Below are 15728 nucleotides of genomic sequence, written 5' to 3'. Positions count from 1 at the left end.
GAAGGCCTGGTGGTCTGGGGCTCTGCAAACCCAGGACACCTGGAGACAGCACAGAGTGTGACGCCCCTGGGGACTGCCCCACCTTCCCGTCCTTCCCGTTCCTGCTGATAGGGTTCAGGAGCTCCACCTCATTCTGTGCATGAGGGAGATGGATGGTGAAGGAGGTGCCACTGGACACAGAGCTTCCTGGAGCCAGGAAAGACCCTGGCTTCCCCTCTCTGTAGGTCCCAACTTCTTACGGACCACCCTACTTGCTGAATCAACCAAAGACCATGCACAAAGGTGCCTGGATACGCGTTTGCAGGAGCTGCCACTGGGGCACAGAAAGGGGAGGAGCCCTCAAGGAAGAGCTAAGAACAGAGAGGAAAACATTGCTCCCCGTGCCCAGCACTTGGGCAGCCCAGGAGGAAGCAAACCTGGGACTCTGAACTTAGAGACAAAGCTGCCTGGAAATATGTTCAAACCCTGGTTGACGGCAGCGGGCGTGGGGCAGGGAGCGAAGGACAGGAGTGGATGATGCCTCCGGGGCTCTTCCAACAGAGGGATCCAGGCCCAGCTTCTCCTCACATCCATCCTAGTAGACAAGTAATAAAATACCCCCTTCTCAGAAAAAAAGGAAAAGGGTCAGAAAGGACAAAGACCTGTGCCAAAAGAACACGCCTAACAGTTCCAGGGTCCAGAATTTCACCAGCTGGATCTCCAGGGCCCCACATGCAGATGCCACCACGCAAGTCAAACAGGTGAGATCCCAGCAATCAGAGAATATTCTAGATGCTCCAGGCACATAATGGAGGCAGCAATTAACTTAACCCAGCATTACTGAGCAGGAAGATGTGGTCAGATCCTCCCTACCCAGGGAACCAGGGTGGATTTTGCACAACTCTGGGCAATGCCCAGGACCCAGCCACCCCAGCAAGGGATGCGTGTGTGGTCGGGGAGCTATGTGCTATGCTAACCTCTATGCACCCTCTGGGGTCCTGCAAGCCTCTGCAGATGAGTCGAACAAATGACTAAAACAACAGACAAGTTCGCTTTCCCTGGAGCTAAAAGATGACAAGGAGACATCACCTTTGAATTGGTCCCAGGAGAAGTAGAAGTCACCAGCTGGAAGGAGACATGCCAAAGGGAGGGGACAGCAGACCCCAGAGGCATGCAGATCAGGGAATGGAGTTTTTCCACATCAATGGAGGCAAGTCCAGCATTTGAGAGCTGTAACTCATCATGCCTGATCACTGCACTTAGCAGGTAGGAACCCTCTGGTCCTAGGAGGCCAAGGGCCAACCAGAGAGTCACTGCCAACTTGTGCCCAGCGGACTCTCCTCCTCTCCAGCCATCATCAACAAGAATATCTGCACCATTCCCGGGGACCCTCGGCCTAGGCATCTTTAAGAAATGTAGATCACTCATGCCCTCCACACTTGCTCCCGTAGGAAAGTTGCAAGCATAATCATTAAACTTCTCATTGAATGTAAGGCACAACCATAGGTAGGTTTACAGGCTTTTTAATTTTTTTTTTTAAGGTACTAGGGATTGAGCTCAGAGGTACTCTACCTTGAGCTACATCCCCAGCCCTTTTCTTTTTTTATTTATTCTAATTTGTTATATATGACAGCAGAATGCATTACAAGTCATATTACACATATAAAGCTCAATTTTTCATGCCTGATTGTACACAAAGTAGAGTCACACCATTCATATCTTCATACATGTACTTACAGTAACAATGTCCATCTCATTCCACTGTCATGCACCACCATGCCTGGATAATTCTCCTTCCATTTGTAAGCATTTTCTCCTTTTATATACAAGGTGTGCTCTACCCACCGGGGACCTCACAGGCTTGACCAGGAGGTAGCTGGGAAGTTCTATTGCACATGTTTGAAATGACTTAGTATCAAAGTTTTAAGAGTCAACAAGAAGCATCAGTGGTTGGGCATCAAAGTTGGGCAGGAGAACTCAAGTCCTTGATCTGTGGCTTACTAGGGGTGTAACCTCCAGTGAGGGGCCTTTCTGAGCCTTAGCTCCTTCATCCATAAATTGGAGACTAACAATACCCCTTTCACAGGGCTGAGAATTAAATGTTTGTACTTAGCACTTAGCACAGTATCTAACATACAGTCCACCCAAAGAAATGTAAGCTATTATCTGCATAATAATATTATTATAATCTACTTAGATGTATATCCCCTCATGGGGAGGGCACACTTGAAATTAAATTACCTTCCTGCTGCTGCCCAACTTTCAGAAGCCTTGAGGCTTGATAGCTGAGGTGTAGGCAGGTAGGTGATCAACACAAGAAGGAATCGGCATCCTCAAACTGGAAAGCATTTGGCTACTGATTAGCAAAACCCACTCCCCAGTTTCAAATCTGAGTCCTCAGGACAGCTCTGTCTCTCCAAGGCACCTGAGAAATCCAACTAATGCCCACTCCCCACTCGGTCAGGAAGCTATTGCCTTTCTCTGCCCGGTGCTTCCAGCCAGCTCAGAATTGGAACAGTCTGCTGGCAGATTAGGGGAGGGGCAAGGAGCCCCCCACCCCAGGAACAGCTCAAGCAGCCAGGACACTGTTCACACAGCTGGGGGCTTGGTCATTCAAATTCTAAACCACTGAGTTTGCAACTGCAGCAGAGGAGCTTTATACCCTCCCATGGTAAGACCCAGAACTGCTGTGGCCTGGCAGGCAACATGAATGAGGAGAGAGCTGGGCAGGGCTGGGTCAAGCAGGAACGGGACACATTCCTCCCTTTTGCTGACCACCACGGGGAGCTGTGGACCCATTTTTAGATGGATCTCGATTTTTTTAAGGATGCCCAAAAATCTGAATTTTAATATATGCTTTCCCAACCTTTAAACAAAAGCTTGATTTTTAAACTATTTAAACCACTGGACAGGACAAGTTCAATCAGATGCAGGCCCAATGTGGCATTCTGGCCACCAAGGGGCAACCTTGGGCAGAGTTCAATTTTCCCCAAAGTCCCACCCAGGTGATACTCCTGGGGGTTCAGGGATCCCGCAAAACTCAAATTTCTTCTCTCACACACATGCTTTAAAAAGAACCCATACAGCCAGGCACAGAGTGGTGCCTCAGGAGGCCGAGGCAGGAGGATCACAAGTTCCAAGCCAGCCTCAGCAACAGCAAGGCACTAAGCCACTCAGTGAGACCCTGTCTCTAAATAAAATACAAAATAGGGCTGGGGATGTGGCTCGTGGTCAAATGCCCCTGAGGTCAATCCAGGGTAATCCCCCCAAAAAACTTTTTTTAAATAAAAAACAGAACCCATATAATAGGTGAAATATATCTTGGGCTGGGGGTTAGATAGAGGGCAGGGTTAGCTTGTGCCAAGCCCTGGGTTCAATCCCCAGCACTGCAAAAACACAATGTAGGTACAATTTTCCCACCGAGGAGGCCCCCACCTGTGCAGGCAGGGGGAGCAGCCTTTGGCAGACCTACCAATTCTCAAGCTTTGCCATTAGTCCAATGGGACAGCGTCCTGAACTTTCAGGGCAAATTATGACAGACACTGTCAAGTGCATAAGGCAGCAATGGCCATCACCAGGATTTCACGTGCACATCATCATCAAAACACTTTTGTTATCCTCAAGAACTAACTATGGATAAAAGTAATAGATTCTGACCTAAGAGTATTGAAATATGCAGTTTTGTTGTTGTTATTAAGGTCTCATATTTAAAGGAGGACTTCTATAGATTTAGAAGTTTGAAACCTTTGGTCTGATTTAATATCTTCATTTTGATGCAGAAGCTGCATCAGGGAATAAAGATGGCTTCCCTCAGCATCACTCGGGTCAGTTAGAGATCAAACTGGGGTAGAATTCACTTCCCCCAGCTCCAAAGCCTATGATCTTTCTACTCTTATTTAGCAAACCAATAATTAATTATTATATATGTGAAAAGTGAACACACAGCAATTGAATTTTTTACTCCACAAAATATGAGTCTTCCCCAATCTAGACAGAGAGGGAAGGCTTCTCCCCTTTCTCCACCTCTTGTGAAGTTCCGTGGCTAACAACTACCCACTGCATAGCCAGCCTGCCCTGCATGCAGAAGACAATAATCATCATCTAGTAAAATTCACACAGACACTTGAAACTCCTGGTCTCCTACCCAGACCCTCCCAGTGCCCTGTGGGATGGGACTCATCACCTCCATTGCACAGAAGAGAAGACTAAGATTCGGTGCAGTCAGGGGCTTGTCCAAGATCACACAGCTAGCTGGCCAGAGAAACCAGAGCCCACTGGTGCCAAGTCCCACATGCACCCCGCTCTCTGGAAGCTCCCTCTGGAACCCCTCTACAGTCTGCAAAGCCGTTTCCAGCTGTAAAAGCAAGAGCTCCATTGAACGTGTGCCGCCCACCAGCTACGGCGTGGCATTGCCCCGAATAGCCCATCTTTCAACTTGATGCTTTACAGGGCATTTTTATTACCAAAGTAACATGCAACTTGGAACCAGTCGGAGGAAATAATGTTCAAAGAAGAGTTACTTCTTCCTCCTGCCCACCCTCCCAACCCCTCCAGCACATGGATGAAATCAACATTCAGTGGGAGTTACGTATTCTTCCTCACTCTCTCCTGGCTCATGAACTTGCATGCAAAGAGACATTGGAGTGCTGTGGTGGGCCATGCTTTCATAAACCAGACCTAGCTCCTTGCCCTCCCCACAGGACAGCACCAGCATCCTCCCAGGCCAGGAGAAACAGAACTGACTGTCATCAGCCGCTTAAAGGCACACAGTGTGGAGGGGCCATGAGTCACCAGGCTACTCCTCTTCTGAGAGGCGTTCAGAAGACTCCCAGGTATGTTGGCAGCATAAGAAAAGCTACCATAAACATCTGGACTACATCCTTAGTCCCTCATTCCTGCAAAACAGTCTCCAAAATGCCACTTTCAGGTCAAAATGTACGTGCATCTTAATTTTAAAAGTCTACTGTTTTCATGAAAAAATAAGTCCACATAAAAAATAGGAATAAAAGTGTTAAAATGAGAAACACACGTGACCCCTCAGCGCAGAGACGGCTGCTATGAATAATTTGCTAATTTCCTTCCAGAATGAGATAAGACAGTAGTCGTTACACTGTGTACCTTCATAGGCTCAGATTAGGTTCACACCCCACCAGAAGGGACGCAGGCCTCAAGCCACCACCCTGTCCCTTTCCCTGTAGCTCCCCCACAGTTCTTTTTGCCAACCTAATAAATGAAAATGTATGTCGCTGTCATTCCCATCTTATGTTTCCTTGACCAAACGGGAGGTCAGATACTTCCTGTGGGTTTTTCAGGCACAAGCCAGGCTTCAAATAGGAGACAGAGCATCATTTGAAATCTTACCGATTTCTGCTGCTCAAACATAAGTTTTTTATAGAAGAGGTGGAACTGTTCAAAGCTGAGTTCATCTTTATGTGCACCAATTTCCTGTAAATAAAAAAAAAAAAAACAGTGACCACATAGTGTTGGGTGTCCGCCATAAGAAGGCCTCCCCGCCTGCAGGAACTGGACATCATTCCTTCAACGACAGCTCAGAGCCTCCTCTGTTCCTCTGAGCCAAGCTGTCCACAAGTTTCCCAAGTCACCAGTCTGAGAGAAAGTACAGGGACCGCCACCAAGGCCAGCCCTCCCTTGAGCCCCCAGGGGAAGAGTCTCAGCCAGGTTTCCAAGAGCCATCGTGAACAATTCCTCCTCCTGTGGGCAGGAGGTACTTTCTTTGGAATTCTGAATCCAGACATACTTATAAAGTATATATACATAATTCATTTTTTAAAGCATAAATTAAAAAAAAACCCGATTGTCAATCAGAAGTTGGACAGAATTCAGCTCCAATCAACTGCTATTTAGGGCTCTGAGTAATTTAATTGACCCTTTCAGACCCTCAGTATCTTCATCTATTAAACAGGAGGCCCATCACCAACCTCCTTATCTTCCCTGAAACCAAGTAAGATAACAGATACAAAATGCCTGGCTACACAAATGCCTGATAAGAACAAGATTCTGATCACTCAGGGATCAATGATAAATGCTCGCTCATCTTCCTTCTCTTCTCAAATCCCACCTGTTTCTGTTGAGGACCAGTGTGGGACAGTGGGGTATGTCAAAGCATGGCGTGGTCAGCCATGAAACGGGTTAGCTCCCCAGGCCCTCACTAGGACAGAATGAGCAGAGGAATCCTATGGGTGATGGCTGACACTAGCATGGCCACAAGTCCCATGGGGCTCCTGAGATCCAGTACCCACTTCCTGTCAAATCACAAGGTGCCCGTCCTTCGTTATCTTTGTGCATCCTTGCCCCACCCAGAGAAGCCCCCCTGACCCTCCATATCCCATGACTCAGGGGCTTCACTATCCTGCTCCAACAGCTCCAGAACACGACAACAAAAGCAAACTCAATGAGAGGTGGACGGACAGACAGCTAGAGGACAGGTGGGGGGAATCCAGAGCCATCCCTCATGAGCACACCAACAGGACTTATTTACAAAACACTATTTTGCAAAAAATAAACATGTTCACGCTACTAGGAAGAAACTACGCAGCAGGAAGACCAGGCGACAGGGAAAAGAGCAATGAGTACAGATGCTCTGCCGCGGACGGCCCAGTGGTCTTCACCACGTCCTTGCAGGGACGGGGAACACGTCCGCAGCTATCACCCCATCTGCTGACTGGACAGGAACAGGTGCACTGGAGGCCAGGACTCTCTGGGCACCGCCCCACAGAGCTCCTGCTCCCAGGCAGCCATGGGCTTGGGGGAGAGGCACCACGTAGCCCTGAGTTCCTAAGATTCCCAGGCTCAGCTTTGAAACTTACCGCAAGCTTATCTTTGAGGAACTTGGCACCGCTTACTTTGAAGTTGACCAGGGGTAAGATGGCCTTCAACTCTCGGAGGCTGATGCTGCAAAGGAGAAAAGACCCAGATCCATAGGCCTTGAGGGCTCGGCAGTGTAGGCTTCAGCCCGCCCCATGCTCCCACCTCCCACCTCCCACCCCTCCACGAGCAACCTGGCTGGCAGCTGCTTCCTGAGCAGCTAGGAACCAAACAGTCAGGGTTCAAGGAGGGGACCCCAGTGACGGAGGCTGGCCCCACCCCTCAGGGATGGCCACGGTCGTGGTAGGAGACGGGTGTATGGGGATGATGCCCCATGAGGAGGGCTGGCCTCACCCTCCAGAGATGGCCCTGGACCTCCAATACCAACTGCACAGGGGCTCAAAGCCAGGCCAGGTTACCAAGGCCAGAGGGGCGAGGGGCGGGGGGGCAGGCAGCATCTGAGCTGGTTATGCCCCAGGCATCAGCGGCCGCCCCCTGTGAAGCCCATATCAGTGGCCCCAGGGTTCAGAACAGGTGGGGGTCACTGGGGAGCCCACCAGAGGCCAGAGCTGCACAACCAGAGTCAGAATCAAACTCCAGAACAGCCTCACGGCCAGAAGGGCTGCTCCCCAGCCTCCACGCACTTCCCCCAGTGCTCTGGCCCTCAGCTTCACTTCAAGAGGAGAGGAGAGTGCCTCCCAGGAAAGGGGACACTAGAGGTCACCCAACCACAGTGGTGACAGCAGCTGAAACTCATAAGTGCGTGCCGGGCGCACAGGTGCGCTCCAGGTGCCCTGTGTAGTCCCTGGCTTCCACAGCCCTTGAAGGCAGCACAGCCACTACCATCTCCTCCGGCAAGGACAAGGCTCAGAGAGGCTGGGACCTGGCCCACGCCAGATTCAGACTCCAGCCCAGACTGCCACAGCAGCCACATCCAACTGCCACCAGGGAGTGCACACACCACAGGGACAGGTGAGACTAGAGTCTGTGACCCACAGGCAGGAGATCCAGACCCTTCCAGCCAGAGAGCCCAGCGTCTGATGGACTAGACAGGGTCAAAGGAACCTGCCCCAGGTGTGGGCAGGAAACGACCCAGCTTCCTCCACCCGGGGAACTCAGCCCCACTGTTACTTTCTGAAGGGAGCACAGGTGATCGTCCGGTGGCTGCCCCTGAGGAAGGCTGGTATGCTCTGGCCACCCAGAGTCCCCACCTCCCACCTTCTTAAACTCTAGTTCTGACGCCTCTCTGCCATCAGAGCCCTTGACCTGTGAGCTGCTCCCCTGCCCACCCCCACTGCAGGGGCAGCAGCGCCTCCAGAGAGAGAAGCTCAGAGGAACAGAAAGCACCCAAGGGCTGGGTGGGGCTTAGTGGGCAGAGAAGCCAGCAGGTGGGGGGCATTACCCCCCACAACTAAGAAACGCCTCCTGACTCATCTCCTGTGGGTGGAGGGGCCGAGGGTGCCAGCACCGCAGAGGCAGCAGAGAAAGGGTCTAGAACAGTTGGTAGTCCCGGGGGGCTCACACTGGGAGACGTCAGAGTCCCCTCAGGAGCCCAGGTTGCCACTGGGCAAAAGAAGCTTCCCATGTCCGAGAACAGAGGGTGAGGTGCACAGAGCTGAGGACCAGGGGAACAGATCTGGGACCCAGAGCATCTGCAACACCTAAGCCCAACTGTCCCAAAGGCTTCGCCTTGGACCACAAAACCAGAGCCAGAGCTTCTAGAGCCCCCCTCTTCCCCACTTCTGGGTGTGCGGTTCCCAGCCAGCACTGGACATTCCTGGAGCTCAGCTCCACCTTCTCTGGCTGATCATCAGCTAGAAGGTACCTAGCCCAAGGTCACAGCCGCACCGCCCCCCCCCCCCCAGGGCAGGTAGCATCCAATGACGGGCCCATGCATGGGAATAAAGGCCTGCCATCTGGCCTTGGTTCCAGCTCTGTGACGCAGTCCCTGAGCTGCCCAGGGGAGCAGCAGATCCCCCTTCTGGGGAAACATAGCAAAAATCCACCCCCCCAAGGAGACACCAATGGTCCCTCCCTCTTCCATGGCGGGCATCACTGAACAAAATCATGCTGCTCTTCCCTTCTCAGCCTGGCCAAGTCCCAGGACCCTCAACTCTGCACCCCATGTGGCCACTGCCAAGCAAGTGACATTGGCAGCTCGCTAAACCCACCCCACCATCGCAGACCTCTACTATGACAATGACAGACACATGATCCGGGCCTTGCCCCAGGGTTTCCACAGACCAACCCACTGAACCCTCCCACCAACCCCCAGCTGGGAGGCAGGGCTATTCTCTTTCACAGATGAAGAAACTGAGGCACAAGAAAATTAAACCATTTGTCCTGATTCACCCAACCAGCAGCAGAACTTTCTCCACCGCTGAAGACGTTCCACATCCAGGCCCTCCGCACACGGCCGCCGGCCTCGCGTGGCTTCTGCAACCAAGGGGCTGCTTGTTTGTTTCTTGCTTTCAGGGTACTGGGGACTGAGCCCAGGGCTACCACTGAACTACACCAGCCCTTTTAGGGGTTTTTGTTTTGTTTTTTTGAGACAGAGTCTCGCCAAGTTGCCATGCCTAGCCTTGAACTTGATCCTCCTGCCTCGGTTCCCTTGAGTGGCTGGGATTACAGGCGTGCACCACCATGCCGGCTCTGAGATACTATTTTCAAACCGTGTTCTAGGTTCTCTCCACCAGTAGCCCTTAGCAGATGGTCCCTCCAGCTTTATAGGAAGGGCTCACAGCTGGGATTATGATTTTTTTAAATTCTATTTAATTTTCATTATGATAAACAGCCGCGAGTGTTCAGCAGCTCCCAATCTGCACAAGCGGTTGGAGGGTCCTTCTGCAAACAGTTCCTGGACCAGCAGCATCCACCTCACCCAGGAATTCGTTAAAATGCAAATTCTTCAGCCCCAGCCCGGATCCACTGAGTCCACTTCCTTGGCCCATGCATTCTAACCCTTCAGGGGATTCTGAGGCTTGCCCAAATTTAAAAACCTCTCTCTAGCTCCCAACCCCCGCTTCAAGGAAAACTTCTAAAAATTTCCCATGGCGAAGGCAGTGCCCAGAACAACAAAATCTACCCAGGGAGTTCTACTGTGCTGGAACCTCAACTATTAACCACATGAAACCCATTTGCATTCAGGGAGATAAATGGACCCACACCTGTCTCCCACCTGCAAAAAATGCCCTCCCCTCCCACCTCCCTGAAGGCCCAGCTCAGTGGCCCCTTTGTCCCTGCAGAGCTGAAGGAGAAAGGAAACCAATTCTGCTATGCAAATTCAGCGCTATCCACCCAGCGGGCAGGGAGGGAAAGAAAAGTAAGTACTGGTGAGGAGGTGGGGAAAACGGAACCTGCTAGGGGAACCTCTCACGGTGCCACCGCCAGGGAAAACAGGACAGCACTCCTCCAGATGCCAAGGAGACTCGCCACCACTCCAGCACCTGCACTGCTCTGTGCAGACCCAGAGCAGAAGGTAGAGATGGCAGAGACCACCACCCCCCTGCTCGCACAGCACACTCACCAGAGCGGAAAGCCAGAGCACCCACCGTGGAAGAGCAGACAGACAAAATGTGGTAGGACAGACACACAGCGCACCATCACCTGCCTCGAAAAGGAAGGAGATTCCAACACGCGACAGGGGGACGGACCTTGAAGACACTGCTCTGGGTGAACGGGGCCGAAAGACGGATGTCTCCCCATTCCACCCAGAAGAGGGGCTAAAGACATCAGAGACAGCACGGGGCTTCCAGGACTGGGGGAGGAGTGGGAGCTGCCCCTTAATGGCTCCAGAGTCTCAACTTGGAAGAAGAAAGATTTGTGGAGCGGACAGGGGTGGGGGTCGACTGCAGACTGGGAACACCTTAATCCCACAGAACCACGTGCCTGAAGGAGGCTGAGGCGTTATCTTCTGCCACAATAAAACAAAATTAAAATCTTATCTTTTTCATTGTAAAGTGACCAGTCAGGGTGAAGAAGGAAAGATTTCCCTGACTTTCAATAACACAAATTTTTTAAAAATATCCAACAGCGGGACTACAAACCTTAGTGCCAACCTCAGCAAGCGGGGCGGCTTTAAACAACTTCTCTGGCCCCAGGGACCTCAGGTAGAAAAGGGGTCCCTACCTCGGCAGTGAGCTAAGAGCTTCCCATAAGTATGCAAAGAGCTTTTTGGGGTTGGGGCTGCTAAGCAAGTTCTCCACAAAACCAGCTGCGTCCATTTTGCTTCTGTAGAAGTTAAGAAGCCAGATGGTGGCTTGGGCCAAGCAAAGCCCCTGTGTTTAGGGCTCCACCCAAACCAGGCCAGCTCCACGCCTGCCCTCCGGTCCTTGTGCTCCTCTTGTGGCTGCTTGGTTTTCACAGCCAGTCAACCGATATGGGCGTCAGGAAAGGGTGAGATATTGGCAGAACTGAAAGGAGCAGCTCTTCACAGCTTCCTTGACCAAGCTCCCTCCTGCCCTCACGGAAAAGGTGGGATTGTCCACATGTTGGCAGAGCAGCAGGGCTCAGCCACTGGGAGGGAACTGGGAGCGCCTGACCAGGGCCCCATCCAGGACAGGACGCCCTCTCTGCTGAGCGCCTGGACCAGAGCGCGGAAAGGTGGGTCTCCACACAAGACCTGCAGAATCACCCTGGGCGACAGCAAGGTTTCCAATTCTTGGCCACGTAAGAAGGAGAAGCAGAATCTGAAACCAGTACAACAACCCCATGCCACCACGGTGGGGACAGGGGTGGCCAGGATGGCTCTTTCCGTCACCCTTTGCCAGTGTCCATGACGAATCACATAAACCACAGAGAAGGAAAACACAGTGGGGAGGCGCCCCCTCCAAGACTGAAGGAAACCAGGGTGTACAAAATCTGCAACATGGCCTCACCGGCTCCAGCCCAGTGTCCCCAGAGGATGGCCATCTGTGCACAAGACAGGGAACATGGAGGGGACAAGGGAGGGGACCCCAGGAGGAAGAAGCAAGGCAGGGGCTTCGGGCTGAGCTGATGTTCCCAGGTCTTAACCACCTCATGGTTAATAGCTCCAAATCCTCCTGTCACCGCACTGAGGGGAAGCCACAGAGGCCACCCAAAGCCCGACTTCAATGAGAGATGGACTCCATAAGGATGGAAAGGCTCTTGGGAAGGTGAGCGAAGTGCTGGCTGTTGAGTTACTGCCTTGAGTATGACAGATATTTCTAGACCAAGAATAAATGAAAAGGAAAAAAAATTAAAGGTCAAATGTGAAGCTAAAAAGAGAAAATCATTGCAAAGTGCACAGAGCCCACCAGCTGAGCGTGAGTGCTCAATAAATAGCTTCCATCTTTTCATTATTAAGAAGAACTGGATCATAACCCCCAAGAAAAGGAAAGGGGTCAACCCTGCCCAAAAGAAGGATATGCAAATTTAAGCAAAAATACACCCCTGCCTTTCACCCATCAGATTAACAGAGGGCGAGGTCCAATGCTGGGCTCCAGCCTCTGCAGGAAGCACACATTGCCACGCCCAGGCACATGTCACACCAGCGACACTCAGCAGCCCAGGTTGCCCGTGGATACCTTCAAGTTCACACAAACACGGCAGGATTTGCAGAGCCGCGTTGTTGACAGTAACAACACAAGTATCAGGAACAACTCTGTCGCTTGATAAGGGAATGATGTTTGGAACTACACCACATTCAGCTAAGGAAAAACCAAAACCACATATTTGTTAAAGAAAATGCCTAGCACAGAGCTGGGTGTGCTGACTGGGATACTCCACCAAGGTCCTGTCCAGCACGCTGCATGGGGTCGCCCAGCGTGCTTGCCCAGCCCAGCCCACAAGCCATGGCCAAGTAACTCTGTTTGCCCCTTCACGGTCAGCCTCGCTCCCACCACAAGCTGTAGGCATGAGGGATCATGCGTCCCACTATTCCAAAGGTACAGAGGTGCTCAAATGTCTGTGAATAGGGTCATGTCCTCTCTGAAGCTGGACTGGGATCCTCCCTGGAATGGAGGCTCAGCCCACACAGAATATACTGTCACCACTAAACTCAGCAGCCCTTCATGATATCCCTGAAGACATTAGGGATTCGGAGGAACCTGCCTCAGCATCATAAAGGCTATAATATGAAAAACCGAAAGCCAACCTCATGGTAAATGGGGAAAAACTGAAAGCACTTCCTTTAAAATCTGAGACAAGAATGTCCCCTCTCACCACTCCTATTTTATATAGTGCTAGAAATTCGAGCCAGAGCAATTAGACAAGAAAAGGAAATTAAAGGGATAAAAATAGGAAAGAAAAAAGTCAAATTATCACGGTTTGCAGATGACAATAAGCCTGTACCTAGAAGATCCAGAAAACTGCACCAAAAGACTGAGAGGTAATAAACAATTGCACCAAAGGAGCAGGTTACAAAATCAACATACAAAAATCAATAGCTTTCCTATATACCAACAAGGAATCTGCAGAGAAAGAAATCAGGAAAACAATTCCTTCGCAATAACCTCAAAAAAATAATATATGTAGGAATAAACCTAACCAAGGAGGTAAAAGATCTCTACAGTTAAATAAAAAAAAAAAAACTATAGAACATTGGAAAAAGAAATTGAAGGAGACCTCAGAAGATGGAAAGACCTTCATGTTCGTGGACAGGAAGAATTAATATTGTTAAAATGGCCATATAGCGCATGGTGAAATGCCTGGAATGCGCGTTTCTCAGGTCCATAGCTTATATAGGCGGATCTTGCAACTACACCGGGTTCTACTCCCGGACCTTAAATCTCTGGGTGACCAGTACGTGAAGGACGGATTTAGGCGACATAAGACCATTGGTTCTGACAAGGCCCAGCGTTTCTTGCAGGAATGGGAGGTGTATGCATCAATGTTATGGGAACAAGCTAATGAATACAGACAAAATTCAACTGAAAGAGCATGTTTTGGCACCTCCCTCCCAGAAGAAAAACTTAATGACTTTCGTGATGAGCAAATTGGATAGTTACAGGAACTGATGCGAGAAATTACTAAACCCAACAGGCAATTTAGTATCATGGAGTCTACAAAACCAAAATTTTAGTAAATACAGTAAAGGTTTGACAAAATAGAAAATTTAGAACCTTTTAATTATCATTGGTTTTTTTTAAAGTTATTATTTCATCCTTACATATTATTTTACTTTTGGCTTTTATGAATGCAGTATATGGACCAGGATCACCAGCAGACAACTGGAAAACTTTAGGACATTGTTGGAATAGCAGTATTTACTGAATAGAATTTGATTTTGTGCATTAAATAAGGAAGCCTCCAAAATGAAATATTGAGAATTTTTTGTATACAAGTTTGTTTTAAATGCTGATGTTCAAGCATTAGAGACTTTCTTTTGCTACATCAGTCAAGTATATCATAGTGAAAAATGTAGAATTTCAACAAATTTATTAGATTGTCATTCTGAAAGTATCATTTCCACTTTAGTAATTGCATAGATGATTATTCTGCATGTCTCCTTCTGACTCGTTGTTTATTCACAATGAAATGTTAAAGAGAAGCTTTAATATTCAGTATTATATTATCATTTGCATAATAGATTGTACAAAGTATAATAATGTTTCTACAGTATTTATAACGAATGGCCCTTCAAATTAAAAAAAAAATGGCATTATACCAAAAGTAATGTACATCTAAAGACCAATGACATTCTTCACACAACTAGAAAAAAGCAGTCCTAAAATTCATGTGGAGGAATAAAAGACCCAGAGTAGCCAAAGCAATTTTAAGCCAAAAAAGTAATGCTGCGGTGATCAAAGTACGCTATAGAGCTGTAGTAACAAAACTGCATGGTACTGGCACAAAAACAGACACATAGACCAACGGTACAGAAGATAGAGAGATAAGCCCACACAGGTATAGTCACTAATCCTTGACAAAAGTACCAGAAACATACATTGGAGAAAAGACAGCCTTTTTAACAAACGGTGTTGGGACAACCAGTTATCCATATGTAGAAGAATGAAATTAGACCCTTTTGACTCACATTGCACAAAAGTAAACTCAAAACGGATCAAAGAATTCAGAATTTGACCAGAAACTATTCAACTTCTAGAAGAAAATACAGAGTCAACACTCCAACTTTTATATATATATAATTTTTTTTAAAGAGAGAGTTAGAGAGAACTTTTTAATATTTATTTTTTAGTTTTCGGCGGACACAACATCTTTGTTTGTACGTGGTGCTGAGGATCGAACCCGGGCCACACGCATGCCAGGCGAGCACGCTACTGCTTGAGTCACATCCCCAGCCCAACACTCTAACTTTCAAACACAGGCAACAACTTTCTTAATAGGACCCCTAAAGCTCAGGAAACAATTCCAAGAGTTAATTAATGGAATAGCATCAAATTAAAAATTCTGCCAAGCAAAGTAAGCAAATAGGAATGTGAAGAGAGAATCTATCACTTGGGAGAAAATCTTTGCTAGCTACTCTTCTGACCTCTGTCTTAATATCCAGAATATATAAGGAGCTCAAAAAATTTTACACCAAAAAAATGAAATAACCCAATTAATAACTGGGCAAATGGAATTAGACAAGTTCTCAAAAGAAGAAACGTAAATGGTCAACAAATACATGAAAAAAAAATTCAACATCATTAACAGTTAGGAAATGCAACTATACTGAAATCTCACTTCACAGCAGTCAGAATGGAAGTCATCAAGAATACAAATGATAAATAAATGCTGAAGAGGATGTGGGGGAAAAAGGAACACCTTTATACTGTTGTGACAGCAAATCAGTACAATCACTGAGGAAATCAGTAGGACGTGTTCTCAAAAGACTAGGAATGGACCATAGGCCCCAGCTATACCAGTGCTCAGTATGTTTCCTAAAAGTTAAAGTAGTCCTACTACAGATACATACGTGCATCCCATGTTTATCGCATCACAATTTACAACAGAGAAAAATG

At 48.7% G+C, this 15728-nt stretch overlaps 1 protein-coding gene and 1 pseudogene across 2 annotated transcripts in view; one reads left to right on the top strand and one right to left on the bottom strand.

Annotated features, from left to right (window-relative positions):
- The window catches only part of Plcg2 (phospholipase C gamma 2), a 128824-nt gene that overhangs the window by 62216 nt on the left and 50880 nt on the right, over positions 1-15728 (bottom strand). For both annotated transcript variants that reach the window (XM_046435278.2, XM_046435277.2), the window contains 2 exons: positions 6807-6891; positions 5341-5424 (listed from right to left, as the gene is read on the bottom strand). In XM_046435278.2, the coding sequence (XP_046291234.1) occupies positions 5341-5424; positions 6807-6891 (169 nt within the window). The remainder of the gene's footprint in view (positions 1-5340; positions 5425-6806; positions 6892-15728) is intronic.
- On the top strand, positions 13432-13861 carry LOC124086768 (succinate dehydrogenase assembly factor 3, mitochondrial-like; annotated as a pseudogene).

This window comes from Marmota monax, unplaced genomic scaffold, assembly GCF_021218885.2.
Source record: "Marmota monax isolate L192 unplaced genomic scaffold, Marmota_monax_Labrador192_F-V1.1 WCK01_AAM20220418_F8-fsc00024, whole genome shotgun sequence".
Classification (NCBI taxonomy): Eukaryota; Metazoa; Chordata; class Mammalia; order Rodentia; family Sciuridae; genus Marmota; species Marmota monax.
Note: the sequence above shows the minus strand (reverse complement) of the source record. Positions and strands in the feature narration are given on the sequence as shown.